Raw genomic sequence first — 22,360 nt, forward strand, 5'->3', positions numbered from 1 at the left:
AATGTCTATCCAGTTATCCTCTGTATTTAAGCTTTCTCAATTTATGCTTAGTTCGCTTGTCTTGTATCTCTTGTTGGCTGTTGAAAGTGACATAATATGCAGATTTGCCTGTGTCATTTCAAAGTATTGAATGGAATTGAATATATTTCTATCGAACATTGTGCTGTGAAAATATATTCACAATTTTGAAAGTTTGCCAGACTCAGTGGCGTAAACAGATGGGGTCTTGGGGGCGCTTGCCCCCCCCCCCCAAAAAAAATCACGACTAAGGTGAAACAATTGGGAAAATACAGAAAGGAGAAATATGATCATTTCTTTCAAAAAATGACAAAGTCTATCGCAAATTTAGATTTTTGTAATAAAAATGCCAATATTTTTGCTCACTAGCTTTTAACTGTATAAATTTTGTGTGATACACTACATCTTGACCTCTAAAAGGTTTGGCTTATTATGCCACTGGCCGGACTACTGACAGACAGCGAAGTTTAACTTAAAGTTGCATTACTATTATTATTGTTACCATAATTATTATCTTTAGTTGATACAACAAACAAGAAATTATGAAAAATCAGTCATGATCTTCTACTTAAATTTGATGAAAATTTATTTCAACAAAATATAAGCAATACAAAAAAGGAATGTGCACTTCACCAACTTAGACACTACATACAAACCACTTTAAGTAGACAATATACCTAGTAACATGAACAAAAATTGAATTCATCTTTTATTGTTTGAAATAGAATAGAAATCTAAAATGGAAAAACTTCACAAAAAACTAATTTTGCCCAAATTGATCATAGCTCTATCGCTTTATCGTTGAACTCTAAACATGGTAGCCATGACTCCCCATCTTTTAATGTCTTTTGGTCTGACGCGACCGGGGTTTGAACCCCCGACCTCCTGGATGTAAGCCAGATGTTCCACCAACTGAGCCAACAGGCCATAGAGGTGATACAAAGGAAGAATAAGTGTTAATAATTATCATAATTCATCTTTGGGCCTATAAACTTCTCATTGTCACAACAGATAATCAACCATCCATTTATACGAGGGAAATACATGTATAACCCACAGTAAAACGTTTTTTTATATATATTTAATGCTATTTACTATGTGAACTTTAGAGCAGTTGTTAAACAGACTAAACAAGCATTTGAAATCTTAAAAAAAACAAAGTTTACTGTGGAACATTTAAACTTCAATAAATTGAACTTGGTTGTTTAAACAGTTAGGCTACTTCAATAAAGTAAGAAGTATAATATCAAATTTTAAACAGCGTTTTATTGTGTATTCTGACAGAGAAATCAAGATCCATGATTGTTATCCAAAATACACCATGTTAACATTGCGACTTTGGAGTGTCAGTGCATAATTAAGTAATGAATAAAAAAAACATAGAATGAGAAGACATATTGATATATTTAAAAAAAAAAAAGGAGGTATTCAAAAAACTAATATCAAGGTCTTGCTACTGTATAAGCTTATAATTTGGAATTCATCACAATGTCCAATGGTTAGTTCTCCTATTCACCCTGTACTAGTATTGCAAATGCCAACTAAAACAATATACCAAGGTGATCATTCTAAAGGTGCCTACATGTAAGTGTTCTTTAATAAACTATATTGATGTGCAGTCTTGCTTCTTAAGTAAATTTCAATTAATAATGCAAACACTTTCATTTACATCTACAGCCTTTTATATCACAGTCAGCCTACAAATAAATATAACTACACTGCTTTTCAAAGCTAAATAAACAAGACATTCACCATGTATCTTAAGTTACATCTCATTATTCCACAGACCTGTACAAATATCCTGAAGCCTCATTAGAGTCAAGGTTTGTTATCTAAAGAAAAGAAGGTTCTATAGGTTCATTACCGTAATCAAATTAAAATGGTTTGGTTTTTTTCTGAAGATTTGTTACTCCAACAAAGAAATAAGATTTGTTGAATCATAGCTCAGATCGTCTGAAAATTGAGTAAGGTTCGTTATGTTCTTATTTCCATACAAACAAACCTTAGTCTTATTTCCATACTTCCAACCTTATTTCATTTCCAGGCCAAATTCAAAATAACACACCTCAAGTTGTTGTCCAATGAACAAACCTTTATAATAAATAAAACCTTTTTGGATTTTCCTTCTTAGAATTATGACCCTTCAGAATATTGAGCACACTATACATTCATAAAGCAGAAATAAATAGCTGAAGTTTCTTATTATTAAGACACATCCTGTAACATAACAAGTAATGTTATGCAATATCAATACTACCACTGAACATAAACCCCCTAAGAACAAGAACATTTGGTTCTAAAAAGAAAGAAGAACACAAGACATACATGTACTGTACATGTAAGCCAACATGCTGAACTTACAGTATATTTGAACCAAAGTTGAAATAAATATATAGTGTATCTATGGGTAGCCAAACACGACATAAAAATATATAACTTATAATCTCATTTAGCTTCCAACTGTGTGGAAATAATATTCAAAAGTTCTATTTACATGTAAAACATGGAAATTTACATGACCCCAGACACAACAAGAAACATACTGAGTAAATAAACTTTTAATATTTTCAGCTTCCCATAAGTTCAGCTCAGACTAATATCATGGTGTAACGTAAATCAGGGTTTGGGCCATGGAAACTGCATATTTGAGGTTTCCCATACACAATGAATGAGGGTTCCATGACAATTGCTCCAGCGACATTTGCTCTGACAGGAAATCCGCACATAAAGCCAAACATAAAACCCAACCTCCAAAACTGAATAAACCATTATTGTAATCTTAACATTATTCTAAACCAAAAACTATATGACAAATACAATCCAAATTCTAACATTATGAGATATTACACTGTAAAACTGTGGTGTTAAAATTGACACCAATTGGTGTTAATAGAGGACCACACCCTGAGGTGTTAAAATAACACCAAAGAGTGTAAATGTAACAACCATAGGTGTTGTAATAACACCTATAGGTGTAAAACTAACACCACCTTGAAATTTTTACTTGACATCTCAACTGTATAAATACCAATGACTCTGTTAATAATTTTCAGGCTGAGGATGAGGTGCGACACCTCAAAACATGTTCCGTTTATTAGAATGTTATGTTCTATTCTTTATTTTTGTCTTCAATTTAGTATCGTGTCGTTCTTTTGGAAGTAACACCACCTATCTAAAGAGCAAATGTCGCAGGAGCATATGACATGCCCCTAACAAGTAGACAGCGTGGGTGGCCAAGCCTACAGCATCATGTGATGTCACCATGCTTACTGGGAGATTCCTAACCATTATTGCAAAATCATAAATGACTTACTGGTCTTATAAAGCTCTGGCCATTTCTGTCTGACCCAAATGGCTGACCTATGATACAATTAGCAACTGAATTAATGATTTTTATTTTCATCTTGAACAATGTCACAAACTACAGTGTAGCTAGCTTTAAAAGCATTACACAGATATCAAAATAAATTCCATTACACTTTTCTTTTTAAATTTCAAAATCTACATCTCATAGATAGTTCCTAACCTTAGGAAAATAAACCGGACTATGGAATAAATGAACAGATCTCTAACATAGATCCTAGGAATCAACAATAACGATAAGACAAACAAACATATATTTCACTTTCACAGTCAAAAAGCTATACAAATGACACATCATGTATTAGAGCCCACAGAAAACAAAAAGGACAAAACTTGCTGTTGGCTTGCCTTTTTCAATAGGGATATAAACTGCTACAAAGCACCAAGTTGTGATAGGCTATCGTAACAGACCCTGAATATCTTTCCAGACAACTTCTGATTTCAAGGCACTTTTGCAAAAAATTACAAAATAAATATTTTGATTACATGTACATAAGATGGAGATGTATAATAATAAAAAAAAATGATCCCCTTATCACCAACCTTAAAAATCTCCTCTTAAAGAAACAAGTGGAGCGCCTCTGGTAGTCTCGCCTGCATTACATGATTCAATATAGCAGCAGTGCTGACTTTGAAAATGACTATAAAATAATTATTCACAAAAAACACAATTGGTATAATAGATACCATGTTCATTGACCCTAAATGACCCTTGACCTGGTCAAGTGACCTAAAATTCGCACAGGATGTTCGGTGATACTTTATTACTCTTATGTCCAAAACACACAATATATAACCATAAACCTAAACTTGTCTTATGCCATCAACAGTGCTTTGTATCCTCTGGAAAAGGTGCTATATAAATCCAATTATCATTATTATTATGGTAATTCAACAAATACCCCCCCTATTACCAAAGTCCATTGACCCTAAATAAACTTTGACCTTTTTTATGTGACCTGAAACTCGCACAGGATATTTGGCAATACTTGATTACTCTTATCATGGACCCTATGCTCTTATTTCCAAGTTTTATGAAGTAGATGATCTACTTTGTGAATTTGAAAGTTTATGGATCTAAGATCCATAAACTTTCAAATTCACAATGGTAATTCATCACATACCCCCAATATGGCCAAAGTTCATTGACCCTAAATGACCTTTGATCTTTGTCATGTGAACTGAAACTCAGGCAGGATGTTCAGCAATACTTCATTACCCTTATGCCTTATGTGCAACCATCATGAACTAGGTCCATATACTTTCTTACTTTATGATAACTTTTCAAAAACTTAACCTTAGGTTAAGATTTCGATATCAATTCCCCCAATATGACCTAAGTTCCTTGACCCTAAATGACCTTTGACTTTTGTCATGTGACCTGAAACCAAGGCAGGATGTTCAGTAATACTTGATTACCCTTATGGCCAAGTTTCATGAACTAGGTCTATATACTTTCGAAGTTATGACGTCATTTCAAAAACTGAACCTTAGGTTAAGATTTGATGTTAATGGCACCACCATAGCCACTGCTGTCAGAAAAGCGGCAATTATAGTCTCGCTCTGCTATGCAGGTGAGACAAAAATGTCAATAACCTGTATGTTTTTACCATGATATAGACCATTTCAAGGTTTTTTTCCATTATAATACAATGACCTTGTTTAAATTAAAAAGACAATTTCATTTTGTTTTCTTTATAATAAATACATTGACCTTGTTTGTTTACCATAAATAAACAAAAACATTTTTTTTTTCATTCCATTATAATACAATGACCCTGTTATTTTTCATAAATAAAAAGATATTTTCACTTTCATTGTTTCCTGATGTAATGAAATGACCTTGTTCTGATCTTTGATAAATAATTTATTCAATTTCACCTTCTTGATAACTTGATATACCTTCTCTATTTTCCACTTCAACAAAATTACTATCAATAAATTAACGATTCTGATTTCTTTGTTTGCCAAGTTGATAAAATGATGACCTTCTTTCTCGCATTCAATTTCACTTTTCTAGATTTCAAATAGGTCTACCTTGATACCTTGAGAGAATTTCATGAAGTCACGCAACAAGATATTAGCTCAAACAAGATAGAGTTAGCAAGAGAGAAAGAAAGAGAAAGAGAGAGTGAGAGAGAGAGATGGAAATCATCCTAGTATGCAGATCTAACTGTATTCATAGACGGTATACAAAGTTCCTTGACAATTGATATTAAAGGATTATTGGATTTTAAAAGATGTATGAAGAAAAACATTTGAATTACAAACTCAGTCCTCTCAATACTTTGTCCATAAAATCAGCTATCAGTGAACGATCCTCTCTCTCTTGCTATCTCCACATGATCAATGAAGCCACTAAAATGGATTTAGAGGAGAGAAAAGCAAAGGATATAAAAGCACGAGTATAAAAGCAGAGAAATCATAGTTGTTACACGTGGAAGCCAATGGGCAGTCAGATTCAGTAGCTGCTACTACTCCAATGACACTGTCCAATAAAAATGCAATAAAGAAGTTGTACCACATTCCTTTCTGTTCAGCACTACATGTAAAACCATGTATGGTGTGACTAACATGAAATATACTCGTTTAAGTGGATTTGTTTTTCGGGGGGGGGGGGGGGGAGTTGCAAATAGGCTATTTTTGGGATGTAATCTATATAAATAGAGATGCAAATTTACAGCTTTTAGATATGCGATTAATAAACTTGAACAATTTAAGTATTCAAAGGGCATTTTTTAAACAAACAAAACCAAAAAATTATCAATAGATGATGGTAATGCTAAACATCTAAAACATCTAAAAATGTTAACTTCATGCTTGTACAAAGAATCGTGGGATGAAAAATCTATTCTAAGAATTTTATCAACAGCACACCAAGTAGGAAGATAATTATTTGAAATGAATATCAAGTATTTACAATTCAAATTGTATCAATAAACTTACTTTTCAAATTGATGAGTATCCATCGTTTTTGGTACATGGTGATATCATAAAGAGAAAACCATCCTTGAAAGCAATGAAAGAGATCATAACAATAATAATAACAACAATAACATGATAATAACAATAATAGGCATTTTATAGTGCCATCTATCTACAATATATTCTGTGACACACTGTTACTATCATCCTGAGTTTAAATTGAGATACTATTTCCAGTGCTCAGTGCATTCATGTAATTAATCCTACCGGTTACCCATTCACCTCATCTAGGTTGAGTGCAATACAATGTGGGTAAATTTCTTGAGGAAAGAATCATGCCAAGGCTAAGTTTTAAACTGGTATGGGAGGGTAACATGGTGCTTGAGTAAAATCAAGGTGGGGATTCTGAGAACTTGAGAAGGACTGAGAGCAATGGGGAGAGTGATGTGAAGCCTCTGCATCAACATGCCTGAACTAGAAGCCACTGCCTACAAAGTACTAGTACAGCCTCTTGTTGAATACTGTTCTTTGATATGGGATCCATCAATCAATCGTCTTATTCACCAGATTGAGATGATCCAAAGGCCGGAAACTAGATTCGTGCTACAGATATGACAACACCTCTAGCGTTACATCTATGCTTGAAGAACTGGGATGGCCCACACTACAGAAATGAAGGGAGGATTCTAGACTGGTCCTTATGTACAAGCTGCACCACAATCTTGTCAGCTTCCCAGTGGAAGAATACATCACCCCACTAACTGGATCAACAAGAACTTCACCGCAGCAACAAGGGAACGGCTACCAGCTACCACACTGCAGGACAGAGCACCATCGTCAATCCTTCTTTCCAAGGACGATCAAGGTATGGAATACTCTCCTTCCCAACATAATAAATGCCTCTTCTCCAAAAGCCTTCCGCCTGAGACTGGCGGAAGGCCAGAGCTAAACCAGATGGGATATTTAACTAGCACCCATAAATATATTTGCTCTGCACACCTACATGGTCATACACACATGCCAAATAAACCATCTGCAAGAATCTTCAACCCTGACGGAGGCAGATGTAACCTTAAGCCGATGGAAAGGAAGAAGACTGGTTTTGATGAAGACGTTAGGTTTGGAAGAGACGGTGGATAAGGTTTTGAAAGTATATTCGAGTGTGCAAAACACAGGTGCACGTTTATATGTCGTCTTCTCAAATTCTCTCCAGTCACCCAATTATTGAGAGAATTACACTGGTTACCTGTCCAGTAAAGAATCACATTTAAGATCCTAATGATAGTCTTCAAATGTCTTCATGGTCAGGCCCCAGGTTCTATCTCAGATCTCTTGAGATTGAAATACTAAATTCATGCCCATAACCTTCGTAGCTCACAAGATACACTAACACTGCAAGTACCCCACACAAGACTAAAGCAACACTAGGAGATCTGATGTCAGCCCCACAACTGTAGAACAAACTTCCCCTCAACATAATGAACTCAACAATTTCTTATAATTTCAAGTTAAAATTAGAAACCTATCTATTCCAATAGTATGTACATGTACAGCACCTAGGAAGCTCTTGCAGCGCAATAGAATATATAGAAATAGTTTTTGCGCTATATAAATGCATATTATTATTACTTATGTTGGTATGGGCATATGTCAAGGGAGAATTGAAAAGAGTGCTTCAATTCAAAGTGGCTGGTCAGACGGGAGGAGGGAACCAAAGAAGACATGGAAGAAGCAAGAGGTGGAGGAGAATAGGATGGCTAAATTGATGGAGGATGGTCAGAGAGGAAGGGGCTGACCAAAGAAGACATGGAAGAAGCAAGAGGTGGAGGAGAATAGGATGGCTAAATTGATGGATGGTCAGAGAGGAAGGGGCTGACCAAACAAGACATGGAAGAAGCAAGAGGTGGAGGAGAGTATGAGGGTTAGATTGAGGGAGGATGGTCAGAGAGGAAGGGGCTGACCAAACAAGACATAGAAGAAGCAAGAGGTGGAGGAGAGTATGAGGGTTAGACTGAGGGAGGAAGGTCAGAGAGGAAGGGGCTGACCAAACAAGACATGGAAGAAGCAAAAGGTGGTGGAGGGTATGAGGGTTAGATTGAGGGAGGATGGTCAGAGGGGAAGGGGGTGACCAAACAAGACATGGAAGAAGCAAGAGGTGGAGGAGAGTATGAGGGTTAGATTGAGGGAGGATGGTCAGAGGGGAAGGGGCTGACCAAACAAGACATGGAAGAAGCAAGAGGTGGAGGAGAGTATGAGGGTTAGATTGAGGGAGGATGGTCAGAGGGGAAGGGGATGACCAAACACGACATGGAAGAAGCAAGAGGTGGAGGAGAATAGGATGGCTAAATTGATGGAGGATGGTCAGAGAGGAAGGGGCTGACCAAACAAGACATAGAAGAAGCAAAAGGTGGTGGAGGGTATGAGGGTTAGATTGAGGGAGGATGGTCAGAGAGGAAGGGGCTGACCAAACAAGACATGGAAGAAGCAAGAGGTGGAGGAGAGTATGAGGGTTAGATTGAGGGAGGATGGTCAGAGGGGAAGGGGCTGACCAAACAAGACATGGAAGAAGCAAGAGGTGGAGGAGAGTATGAGGGTTAGATTGAGGGAGGATGGTCAGAGAGGAAGGGGCTGACCAAACAAGACATGGAAGAAGCAAGAGGTGGAGGAGAGTATGAGGGTTAGATTGAGGGAGGATGGTCAGAGAGGAAGGGGCTGACCAAACAAGACATGGAAGAAGCAAGAGGTGGAGGAGGGTATGAGGGTTAGATTGAGGGAGGATGGTCAGAGGGGAAGGGGCTGACCAAACAAGACATGGAAGAAGCAAGAGGTGGAGGAGAGTATGAGGGTTAGATTGAGGGAGGATGGTCAGAGGGGAAGGGGCTGACCAAACAAGACATGGAAGAAGCAAGAGGTGGAGGAGAGTATGAGGGTTAGACTGAGGGAGGATGGTCAGAGAGGAGGGGGCTGACCAAACAAGACATGGAAGAAGCAAGAGGTGGAGGAGAGTATGAGGGTTAGACTGAGGGAGGATGGTCAGAGAGGAAGGGGCTGACCAAACAATACATGGAAGAAGCAAGAGGTGGAGGAGAATAGGATGGCTAAATTGATGGAGGATGGTCAGAGAGGAAGGGGCTGACCAAAGAAGACATGGAAGAAGCAAGAGGTGGAGGAGAATAGGATGGCTAAATTGATGGAGGATGGTCAGAGAGGAAGGGGCTGACCAAACAAGACATGGAAGAAGCAAGAGGTGGAGGAGAGTATGAGGGTTAGATTGAGGGAGGATGGTCAGAGAGGAAGGGGCTGACCAAACAAGACATGGAAGAAGCAAGAGGTGGAGGAGAGTATGAGGGTTAGATTGAGGGAGGATGGTCAGAGGGGAAGGGGATGACCAAAGACGACATGGAAGAAGCAAGAGGTGGAGGAGAATAGGATGGCTAAATTGATGGAGGATGGTCAGAGAGGAAGGGGCTGACCAAACAAGACATGGAAGAAGCAAGAGGTGGAGGAGAGCAAGAGGTGGAGGAGAGTATGAGGGTTAGATTGAGGGAGGAAGGTCAGAGGGGAAGGGGATGACCAAAGAAGACATGGAAGAAGCAAGAGGTGGAGGAGAATAGGATGGTTAAATTGATGGAGGATGGTCAGAGAGGAAGGGGGTGACCAAAGAAGACATGGAAGAAGCAAGAGGTGGAGGAGAATAGGATGGCTAAATTGAGGGAGGAAGGTCAGAGGGGAAGGGGATGACCAAAGAAGACATGGAAGAAGCAAGAGGTGGAGGAGAATAGGATGGTTAAATTGATGGAGGATGGTCAAAGGGGAATGGGGTGACCAAACAATACATGGAAGAAGCAAGAGGTGGAGGAGAGTAGGAGGGTTAGATTGAGGGAGGATAAACCAAAAAGAGTAAATTGTAGGGAGGGGCCTCATGGGTGAGGCTGATTTCTGTGAGTGTGGGGTGACTCCAGCTATCCCTGTAGTTAGAAAGTTAACAGGAAAACCTGGATTACTACTTACCTTGATCAAAGCAGGAAAGTCTGACCAGAATGCATAATTTGGAATCAGTTCTTTACCCGTCGCACCTCGGCCAAACTTTTGGAAGAGAATCCCTCCTCCAATATACACCACTACCAGAACAGTAAAGCTGTTATCACAAAGAAAATAGTGAGGAAATAAACTCAAACTCGGTCTTAAAAAACTTCTGATATTGAAAAGTTTTGAAGTAAATACCGAAATTTCCATTTACACATTTTAAAAATTTGAATTTAAAGATAATAGTGGACAAAATTTTATTTTGTGTTTTAATAACAATCCAAACACCTACAATCCCAATCTATAAAGAATATTTTGGATTAAAAAAAAGAGTTGAATAAACTTTTAAATATATTATCAATGGGAAGAATAATACTTTTTCAAACACAAACTTAGCAACTTTGTGCAATTTCAAAATGGGCAAAACTCTACACACACATATATGCTTATTATAGTTTTTTTTTAAATACCAGGATAATGTTGATTTTTAATAGGTTTTTCCGTCCAATTTCATCAGGGTTGCATTTAAATTAATGAAAGGACTTTCAAATTCTAAATATTTTGTCAACCCTCTGCACACATGGTTCATTTTAATTTATTCATCGTTTAATTCCATTCTATATCATTCCTTTGAATTTGGTAGATAGTCAAGTTAGGGAGAAATTCGTTCAAATTAATGGCCAAAAGTTGTAATTTAATTTTGCAACGATGAACTGATCGTTTAATTTCACCCAAAATACCATTTTCAATCTCATTAATCGGCACACATATTTGCACTTTAAAGAGAAATTCCAGTAGTTGAAGTAAACACTGATTTCATGAGAAAGTCTGTGAAACAAGGCTTAATTGTCAGTATATCATCGAGGATCTAGATCTGGTACAGTTACATTAACTGAACTTTGTGAAATCTTGAAATCTACGTTGAAAAATGTTCACACTGAAGATCCCCAACACAGATAAGCGCACATGGAGAATGTACATGTATAATTATTGCTTAGAGCGTCGGGCCCGACGCTCTACCCGAATCCTGTGCTTATTTGCTGATTTCTAAGCAATTACACAATTTCTTCCAGAATCCTTTGGCACATGCGTTTTATTTTACAAACAGACACTTTGGTGGTCATTTCGTTGGATTCTGTACGAACTCATTTTGATATCGTTACCAAAACTAGCATTTACCTTTAAACGTCCAAATTCAGATAATATGTTTCTGTGTTCATTTTTCTTTTATACCGTTATACATTTTTTTCTTCAAACTTTACCCTATCTTTTTTTTCTGATCTTTCAGTTAGAATAATTTTATTCCATTATGTTTGATAAAGACGTAATTCATGTAACACTTATAGGATATAGGATATGGTTGTGAACGGTTATTCTTTTAGTGATTAATGAGTGGGTGCAGGGGCGGATCAAGGATTTCCAAAAAAGGGGGTCATTTTCCCTAGGAATTGACAAGCAAAACAGAAGGTTTTTAACGAAAGAATAAGGGATGGTCCACAATTTTTTTTAATTGTGGCTCTGAAAGGGGGGGGGAGCGGACATGAGCCGGGTGTGCACCCCCCCCCCCCCTGGATCCGCCAGTGAGTGGGTGGGTGACCTATTTTTTTCATCATCTTGTTCTTTTTTTTATTTTACATAATTGTAAATTATATCGTTGTGGGGAAGGGATGGTATTGACCAAGTTCTATAGTTATGAAAGTAGAAAAACGAGTTGTTGTTGAGATGATGGTTTTCCAGATGGATGATACATTTCAGTATAATGGTAAACATCCAATTAAGAAGTAAAACCCATTTCCATAATCATTCAAATGAAGTAAAAAAAAATAAAAAGTAAAAAACAATAAACACTGTGCATATCCTATAAGTGATCGCATATTAATGATTTTGAATTCCTAAACATTCGCAAGGAGGGTACCGTTGCGAATATGAAAACACCTCATTAGCTTTTTGAATTTAATCGATCTTTATACTTGTTTAAATGAAATAACCATGAAATCTCGTGCCAATATGATTGAATTAAATAAAGTATTTGGGTATTTAAATGTTGATCTCATAGGTCATTCAAATTAGTTGCGAATTGAACTATTACATCATTAAATTGGTTGAAATTTTGACGTAATTAGACGGGAAAACCTATACTATCACCAACAATATATGACTATACTGAATGTCTAATCAAATAAAAATAATTTGTTAATAATGTGTAACAAATATCTTGGTAGTTCAAAGAAATTTAAGTTAATATGAACGTGATTGCAAAGTAGACAATTCAGATACTTTTTTTTCATGCGCAACAACTTTTCTGATCATCATACAAAGAATTTTATTTGAAATAAAAAACAAATATCTTATAAATAACAAGGTCATTATATTTCTTTATTCATTTCTGACTTAAATTTGAGAGATTTTAAAAAAGAAACGTCTTGTAAACTTACATAATACACAGCACTCCTCCAGTAGTTAAGTTGCTTTTTGAAGTGATACATCCTGGCACAGTTTCAAGGCAAGCAAGACAAGTCTTTACATTAAAATTCTGAAATGAAAAAAAACCCCATAATAATCCTTATTATCATGATATGAGGGTAGTCTGAACAAGGTGGATGTTCAAGACAAGAAGTAGAAGTTTTTTTTCTAAATCCTTCTTATGTTTTGTTTAACTTGAAGGTTGCTTAAAGTATGTTTGATTTATCTCTTTTGTCTTAATAAAATGATAATTCTTATCTTCATTAATTATTTGGTACTCGCCGCATCCACATCCATACCATATACTGAATTTTATTTCATTGATACATCTTAGCTATGCACACTTTTTTATAATGTGCCAACCATTATTTCATCATCATCACTATTTCTTCTGGTTATGTTCTGTTAACACTTTTTTATTCATATTTTTTTGTGTATATAATATATATATATATAATTTTGTTCCCACTGTTCTTTTTAATGAATTTGGAAATAAATTTGAATTGAACTAAAGGATGAAGTGTCATCATGGTGCATTATAAAAAGAGGGGGAATATTATTCAAGTTTTGAATTATTAGTATTTTGTACCGCACATGTATAAATTGTTTATCTTTAAAAGGTACATTGAATGAAAATCAACGTAGAATGAGCTGACTGCAGATGACCATTCACATCAAGACTAGTGACAAGCACAATAAAAAATATCTTTCTCTGTAATGTTAGAGCACTTGTGGAATATACTTTTATTCCTTTAGGTAAACCCACAAGAATAGTGAGACTTAAACATTAAATAATTTGACAAAACTGAGTACATGTACCTTTTCTTTTGGCAAGAATCTTGATCTTTAAGTGTCTTTAATAACAGCAGCTTTCCAACATGAAATTATTGCAATGTGGAGAGGGTTTATGGTATACCACGCGTAATAGCAGAACCATAAAACCTTCTCCACGTTATAAAACACCATGCAAACCTAAAAAGATCATCTGATGAAATTATTATTAAAAAAATTATGTTTTTTGGATTCTTGTGGGAAGACATAGCTCTGGGTTATGTAAAAAACTGACAAATGCTGTTTATGGTCACTGATTGACTGTGTTAAGTCTTAAGATAAAAATTGAGTTAACTATAAAAATAAGAGAGAATAAATTAATTTATAATTTCATTTGTAAAGAAAAATGTAAATACTCACATAACTGTTTGTAGGGTCTTCATTAGTGAACTCAAGAATTGGAGTTTTGACAGCATTTTTATCACATATGAAGCTGACAAGTGATGTCCTAAAAAGAAAAAGAAAAAAAGATTCAAGGTTACTCAGGAGAGGAAAGGAGTGGGTCGTGATGTGATCAGACATTTATTTCGGTTTATGATTGTCCTAACTCAGGGATTACATGTATGAACAACTACATGTCTACAGAGAGATCCTTGTCATCTGATTGGTTGTTTGATATCGATCATTCAGCCAGAGGACGATTAAGCAGTGGTAGGATGTAACCCCCTTTTATTAAAACTTACAAGGCACGAGTCAGAGACACCACTTTATTAGACATTTGGTTTTGGCACAGTGCATAATGAGGAGTCTGAAGTAAAGAGACTAAATTCACAGTTTTTACTCATATACTGGCTAACACAGACAGGTTTGGAGTATAGTCTTCTCTCTAGACATTGAATAATTTGTCACAAAATCAAATTTGAGTCTACCGCATGTCTCTCTACTCTACATGTCCTAATATCTATTTTGAAGTCATGCATTATATTTTATAGATCTAGTTTTAAGACTTTATAGAAGCTAGAACCCAATTTATATTGCTAACTTAAAGTACATGTACATCTATTTCAGTAAAAATATTGACTATGTTCATTCTGTAAGATACACTGGGCAGTTTATTTGAGACAGATAAATGCTTCCGAATGTTACAATTTACGACAGTACCTTATATTATCAGATGATGTATAGGTGACTGTAATGGTGTTTTCATCTTTAGGGTTCCATACAGTAGGCTTAACTTCACCTAGGTTATACACAGTATCAGGTGTCTTCTTATTCTGCTGACAAACCTGTGAAGACAAAATTATGAGAATCATCTATAGAGCTTTATATCATACCATAGGTGTTTTCAATGATGACTTTCAAATTTAAACAGCCGAGGAACATGAATCATGGTTGAAAATACAATTAAAAAACACAACATGATGAGAAACAGAGGATGTGTTCAATGTCTCGGTTGTAAATGTAAACATCTTTCAGATCGCAATAAGAAGGAAAATTTGAATTAAAAAAGGGTAAGTTTGGAAACGCCATCAGCTGAGATTTTACGACCTATTGAATTCTGAAACGTCTTTAAATATGCTCTCCCAGTGGAAGCCTAAACAATCTTACGTGCCAGAAAACTTTTCTTGTAACTAGGTCAAACTGCACTTTGGGCACATTATTACTATAGCTTTTGTTTACAAACTGTGTGTTTACTATTCAGAGGATGTACATAATACAGTGTATCAGGAATATACCATGAATTACCTTTCAGATCTCAACACCAAAAGTACTGAAGAGACTACTAGGTCGAGATACGGGCCAAAAACGAACAACAATGACTACCATGAAGTGTAACTTAATTATTTAGAATTTTGACTTTTTGATTAAAAAAACCCCAGAATTAAATCTGACCCCAAATGCTATAAACATACATATGTACATGTAATGTACATCTTACAAACTAAATATTTTATTTCATTGTTTTGACTGCTACCGGTATTCATTATTTTGTTTTCTCTTAAGAAGTTGACACACACAGTGCAGCAAAAAAATCATTTCAATGATAAAGGTTCTTGGTCTGTAAAAGAATGGCCCGTTTTGAATTAAAAGAGAAAAAAAAAATGAGGCTATCAAACTTTTGTTTTAATATAGCTGAAGTACTTACAGCTTTCCCAGCGCACACGCTTGGTCCATTAAATGGAAAACAAGGGTTAAACGCATAGTTCCAATCCGATGCTATAGTACTATATCCATCAAAAGGAAATCTGAAAAAAAATTATTATATCCAATTATGATCAGAATAGGTGGCAGAATCATTCAATGCTTTTGCAGTCGGCAACCTGTGTCTGTGTATACATATATATATGTACAACAAAACTCTGTACGGTACATCTTATAAAGAAATTGTTTAATTACATTCATTTGTGATAGTCTTTCTATATAATGCTGGTGATCATTTTTTTCATTCACCAGAGCATTTTCATTTGAGAATATTCTACTATGACTAGTAGAAAGGTTATAAGTGTAGCTCAACTGGGCGTTGTGGCGTGCGCCTGTAATCCAAGCTGTGGGGAAGTTACAAATTGATGCAGAGGTTCGAGCCCTGGTCACGTCTTTCGGATGGTGACGTTAAAGGTCGGTCCCAGACGTAAATAATCATATCTGATTGATACACGTCTGACAAAACTCAAATACACACACACACACTCTTTTTTTGTTATTATACAGAACATGATTTAAATATCAATTTAGTTTTGGGCAAAGGGATTTGATGAATAAATGAATTGTACAGGTACTACAAACTACAAATTACTTGTAGTAGTACTAGTTGTCTATGCCGACTAGATCTACATCCCAGCCAGGTGCGAACAATTAAAGCATTATCTTAAATAATCATCATTCACTCAGCAGCGCTAGCACAACCAACCTTGTTCATTGAATGAGTGGCACAACTTAAGGCTTGGATCTTTTTACTTCAATATTGGTCTAGATAGTTTCTACCCCCTGGCCTTGTTTTACAGTGTCCAAACAATTTACTTACTTTGGATGACCATCGTTGCGAGAGATGGATGTAAAATCTACCACTTTATTTGATGGATCATCAAATTGGCAACGGCAATTACTCTTCTCTGCATCGATTTGCTTGCATAAATACGCAGTACAGTGACACAAGCACAATGTGAGAATAAGGATCGTTATTCTCAATTCACTGTAGAAAACCATTTTGAGATGTTGTTACTTGAAGTTGTACTTGTTGTAGATTGAAGGTGTACAGTTCTGTGACTATGAATATCATCAATAATAATGTCAATTTGCCTTGATCACTCAGCTCAGCAGGATCACACACTGATCTAGAAGAGAATAAGTATAAATAGTAGAAGTGGCACTTGAAGTTCAATAGAAGCTTGCACTAGCTGCAGTCCACAGTCACGACCATCACTTAATAACAAATCCAAGGCAAAACTTACAATAGGCAACGAGTGGCCAGTGCAGTGGTAAGCTGTTGAGATATATGAGGAAGTTTACTGTCTAAAGTCTCTTACCGCTTTCGGTCTTCACTGCTGGAACAAGTCAATCTAGATTTCCTCTCCCAAATAGAAAAGATAGTTTGCAGTGAAACTGAAAGTGCAGCGAGCGAGCACTCGAGTAGCAAGTAGCAGCCAACACGAGAGCGGAGTCCTGCCGGCCGGCTGAGCCTAATAACCTGCCTTGGCCTGGACTGGTGCAGCCTGCAGGGTGACGTCGTCGGCGAGAGGAATTTATTTCCGATGTTGAGTTCCAAGAGCGTATTTTCTTCAAGGATTTAGCCTTTAAGAAAGTGAACAAGTAGCAAGTTTGCCGATTTCCTGTAAACTTAGGCAGTCTAAATAAATAATCTCTGGTGGAAGGCCTATTTTAGTATTTAAGTATTTTGCCAGTACTACAGATCAATCCGTATGTAGGCTAGACTATTTGTCACGTGAGTAGCCAGATCAGGTGACAGGTACCGTACTATACTTCACCGCACCCCCTATATTTAATAGACTTCCAAATTCAACTGTGCGTTGTGGCGTGTGCCTGTAATCCAAGCTGTGGGCCCGGGGGGGGGGGGGGGCCACTTCCATTCACGAGTGGATACCATGCGCGACCACGGGGTCTCGAAAAGCACCCTAAACACGTAATTTCCATATTCTGAAAATGCACCCCTTAACAAGTATTGGCGTGTGAAACCCTACCCTTAACAAGTATTGGAAACAAAACGATACTCTTGGCAAATATTCCCTGAAATGAACCCCTAAACAAGTACAGGAATGTTTTATTGTTACGGGTCCTTCGGTCGTCGGCTTTACCTTATTTGGTTTAGTACGACCCCACATTCTACACCTCTTGCAAATCGGACTCTAAACACGAAGTGTTGGGGCAAAAAGGACATCCTTTATAAAACATTTTAATTTTGTTTTATCATCCCGACAATTTCGACCCTAAACACGTAATTTTCCTAGTGAAATAGATACCCTTTTTTCATTATTTTTGTGTTTTTGACACCCTTATCACGTTACGTACGTAACGTGCCCTATCGTGAAAAAGACATCCTTTTTACGTGTTTTTTTGGTCGCGCATGGTATCCACTCGTCAACGTAAGTGGCCCCCCCCCCCGGGGCTGTGGGGAAGTTACAAATTGATGCAGAGGTTCGAGCCCCGGTCACGTCTTTCGGATGGTGACGTTAAAGGTCGGTCCCAGACGTAAATAATCATATCTGATTGATACACGTCTGACAAAATCTCAAATACACACACACGACAAATTGAATCATTCAAGACTAGGGCACATTTTTTGGAAAAGCTCTCTCTCTCTCTCTTGTATCCTCCTCCGTAAAGGTCGGAGATCGCTGCTAGCTCGCTGGTATCTAGTTCTACAGCAGTCTTCAACAGCTAGAAAAGTTGCCGAGGAGCTTTTTGCGGGTTGTGTGAGGCTTGTGAATGAAGTATAAAATAAGTAGTCAGCCCCCCCCCCGGGGGGGAGGGGGGCTTCCATTCACGAGTGGATACCATGCGCGACCATGGGGTCTCGAAAAGCACAAACACATTATTTCCATATTCTGAAAATGCACCCCTTAACAAGTATTGGCGTCTCAAACCCTACCATTAACAAGTATTGGAAACAAAATAGATCTTGGCAAATATTCCCTGAAATGAACCCCTAAACAAGTACAGGAATGTTTCAAATTGTTTCGGGTCCTTCGGTCGTCGGCTTTACCTTGGTCTTCTACACCTCGCGCAAATCAGACTCTAAACACGAAGTGTTGGGGCAAAAAGGACATCCTTTATAAAACATTTTGATTTTGTTTTATCAACTCCGCAAATTCGACCCTAAACACGTAATTTTCCTAGCGAAATAGATACCCTTTTTTCATTATTTTTGTGTTTTTGACACCCTTATCACGTTACGTACGTAACGTGCCCTATCGTGAAAAAGACATCCTTTTTACGTGTTTTTTTGGTAGCGCATGGTATCCACTCGTCAATGAAAGTGCCCCCCCCCCCCGGGCAGGGGCCTTAGGCCTTTAATTTGAAGTTTTGGGGACAGAGTTTACAAAAGCACAGAACTTTCCCTATGTCACTATTAGGTCAATAGATTCATTTTTCCCAGATAACATGGTGTTGAAAATTGCATCTTCATGCAAAAATACGCTAATTTATGCACATTAGCAGTAATTTATGCATGAAGCCATATGCCATTAGGAATTAATTAATAAAAGTTAGAAGATACCAAACTTTAGGAAAGTCTCTATCAGATCAATAGCTTTAATTTTTCCCACAGGACATGGTGTTGAAAATTGCATCTTCATGCAAAAATATGCTAATTTATGTAAATAGCAGTATGCATGAAGCCATATGCCAATGGGAATTAATAAATAAAAGTTAATAAAAAAGACACCAAACTTTAGGAAAGTCTCTATCAGGCCATTTTCCCCACAGAACATGGTGTTGAAAATTGCAACTTTATGCAAAAATATGCTAATTATGTAAATTAGCAGTAATTCATGCATGAAGACATATGCCAATTGGAATTGATTAATAAAAGTAAACAAATGATACCTTTAAGAAAGTCTCTTTTAGGTCAATAGCTTTAAATTTCCTAATCAAACATGATATTGAAAATCATCTCTTCATGCAAAAATATGTTAATTTATGTAAATTACATGCAGTGGCGTAGCTAGGGGGGGCCTGGGGGCACGTGCCCCCCCCTGAGATTTGGCGTGCCCCCCCCCAGGTGCCCCCCAGAAAAAATTGGCAGAGCAAAAAAAAAAAGAAAAGGAGAAAGAAAAAGGAAAAGAAGAAGAAAGATAGCAGAAAAAAGAAGAGGAAAATAAGAGGAGGACTGAATGAAATAATGTGAGGGGAAGACTTGCAATTCAAAAAAAAATCTTTTCATCTTTTCATTACTATATAATTTTTTTCTGGCGCTTCGCGCCATAATTGCCTGTTCGATGGGATTCATATCTTGCTCAATAGGCTGATGTGGAGCAAGTTTTGAAGTCAATATGCAAAACATATTTTAGCTCGGACATCGAGCTTTCATTATTTATTTTTTTTTCATTTACAAATTTAAGTGCTCTGTAAAATGTCCGTTTTATGGTCTACATATCAGCATTTTACGCTCACGCTGCGTGCATTGTTTGGTTTGCCAAGTTCATATTGTCTACGTGTATTCCATAATGTTCCATTAAACAAATGTATTCAGAATGCCCAGATTTTAGGTCTAAATATTTAACATGCGCGATAGCGTGCATGTTCTTTATTTAAAATGTACTTAAATTATCCAGTTTTACATCAGAATATCAATAATTGTCTGCTCACGCTCACGATCGCATTATTAATGATACCCAATTGACTATATCATATTTATGACTTACAAAATATGAATAGAGTGTCCCGCTTTTAGGTCTAAAATCTAAATTTTCTTCCTCTCGCGCTTCGCGCTCGCATCAATTGTTTAGTTACATACCTATAACATTGATTAATAAGAACAGTGCTTAGAATGACCATTTTTTTTTAGATCGGAATGTCAAAAAATTTGCTCGCGCTTCGCGCTCGCATTATTGAAATATATACCGTCTTCGTGGGTAACTGTAAGCAGTCCTTAACAGGTCCCTTTTCGATAATGCTAGAACAGTTGATAAACATTTCTGTTCGCGCTTGGGGGTACATACGAATCTTGTTCAGGATCACACATAACATTGCCCAGAAAATTAAATTTCAGGAAAAAATACATTAAAGTAAAAAAAAAAAAATCGCTCGCGCTTCGCGCTCGCACTTTTTATAAGGCTTATGAGATTATTTTATGTTTATGTTGTTTTATAAGAATAAAACTAAGAAGTGACTGATATAGGTGAAGATATAATTTCGGGCCCCGTCCCCTATTGGCGAAAGTCGGATCCGCCCTTGTGGACACATACACACACACCGGAAAAATGGCCGGTGCCCCCCCCCCTGAAAAAGCAAGGACCCCCCAGTGCCCCCCCCCCGGGAAAAAATACTAGCTACGCCACTGATTACATGTAGCAGTTAATTATGCATGAATAGTAAAAATTAGTAAAAAGGAATAAAAAGAAACCAAACTTTAAGAAACTTTCTATCAGATCGATAAATTTAATTTTCCCTATCAAACGTGCTATTGAAAATCCCGTCTTCATGTAAAATATGCTAATTTATTTAAATTAGCAATTATTTTATATGTATAAATTAGTCCCATTCCAGTGGGTATTAACAAAGGAAAAGGGGCCAAACTCTTGAAGTACCTCTATCACTCAGTTCAAAAGCTTCAATTGTACCGCCAGCAAAACATGCTATTGAAAATCCCGTTTTGATGCAAAAGTGTGTTATATTATGTAAATTAACAATAATTTATGTATGAATCTGTATTCCATTGACTAATCATATATTACATAAAGCATAAAACCGTATGCCAACCAGAACAGTGGCAAAAATCGAGCCAGAGCGGCCAGAATCGAGTCGAATTTAGCCCGAATCCTCCGATTATCGCCAAATGAGGACCTGAATAACGACCCGAATCGAACGATTATCACAGTGCCCGAATTTGCAGAGGACGCCAAAGAGTTCGAGAAAATGTGCCAGATTCTTTCGAAATGGGCTATAATTTACCGATTCGGCAGCTTTTTGGATGCCATTTTTCTAATTTCTGGCCAATTCGTCTCACTCGTTTATATTCTTTGTATTCGAGTAATGATTTGTAAGATATGGGGGGGGGGCGGGGGGAGGGGGGCAAGAGTCGGACCTTTAATTACTCTACGACTGATATGAATAGGTCTTAATCTTCCCCAAATACCCCAAAATGCCTCCCAAAATCCAACCGAATTCCATCGGAATACATCCCGAATGTGGCCCGAATAGAATTTGTTGTGGTCACATTCGGGAAACAGAATATTCCTGAAACCACCAGAATACGTATATATGGATGGATTCGCAGCTGATTCTGTTCCATTCTAACCCTAGCTTTAAGCAAAGGGTTACACCAAAACCAAATTCTCCCGAACAAATTCGGATCAATTCTGCCCAAAATGGCCTGGATTTGGTACTTATTCATCTCGGATTCGGAGAGCTCCCGGAATCGATTCGGAAGGTTCTCCCTCTCCAACGGAAACATTCGTGGAGATACTCTGCTTGTCTTGAAAATTTTAAAACCAGCCGAATATCCTCCAAAATACTCCAGAATGTGGCCAAGACACATTTTTCGAGCCACATTTGGAATGTATTCGGATGGAATTCGGTTGAATTATTTTGGGGAGGCATTTGGACAATTATTTTGGGA

The 22,360-nt window shown here is 37.0% G+C and overlaps 1 protein-coding gene and 1 long non-coding RNA gene across 2 annotated transcripts; one reads left to right on the plus strand and one right to left on the minus strand.

Moving 5' to 3' along the window:
• Nucleotides 1-4,815: 4,815 nt before the first annotated feature.
• LOC121426297 (cation-dependent mannose-6-phosphate receptor-like) lies at nt 4,816-17,241 on the minus strand. Its single transcript, XM_041622540.1, has 8 exons — nt 16,589-17,241; nt 15,713-15,812; nt 14,728-14,852; nt 13,987-14,074; nt 12,768-12,865; nt 10,318-10,444; nt 6,328-6,390; nt 4,816-5,739 (listed from the first exon to the last, which is right to left on the minus strand). Exons 1-7 carry the CDS (start codon nt 16,768-16,770, stop codon nt 6,331-6,333), a joined length of 780 nt encoding a protein of 259 aa, XP_041478474.1. The 5' UTR covers nt 16,771-17,241; the 3' UTR covers nt 4,816-5,739; nt 6,328-6,330.
• On the plus strand, nt 6,495-9,956 carry LOC121426298. Its single transcript, XR_005971590.1, has 3 exons — nt 6,495-9,637; nt 9,722-9,805; nt 9,907-9,956. It is a non-coding gene; the product is annotated as an uncharacterized LOC121426298 (long non-coding RNA).
• Nucleotides 17,242-22,360: the final 5,119 nt, after the last annotated feature.

The sequence above is a fragment of the Lytechinus variegatus genome, chromosome 13 (genome assembly GCF_018143015.1).
Source record: "Lytechinus variegatus isolate NC3 chromosome 13, Lvar_3.0, whole genome shotgun sequence".
Classification (NCBI taxonomy): domain Eukaryota; kingdom Metazoa; phylum Echinodermata; class Echinoidea; order Temnopleuroida; family Toxopneustidae; genus Lytechinus; species Lytechinus variegatus.

Excerpts from the sequence above, each read along its gene's own strand:
- LOC121426297 (XM_041622540.1), bottom strand. The coding sequence starts at position 16,770 with ATGGTTTTCTACAGTGAATTGAGAATAACGATCCTTATTCTCACATTG. Across the intron at positions 14,853-15,712 it reads GCGTGTGCGCTGGGAAAGCT|GTTTGTCAGCAGAATAAGAA; the intron begins GTAAGTACTTCA and ends TTGTCTTCACAG. Across the intron at positions 14,075-14,727 it reads ACATCATCTGATAATATAAG|GACATCACTTGTCAGCTTCA; the intron begins GTACTGTCGTAA and ends TTTTCTTTTTAG.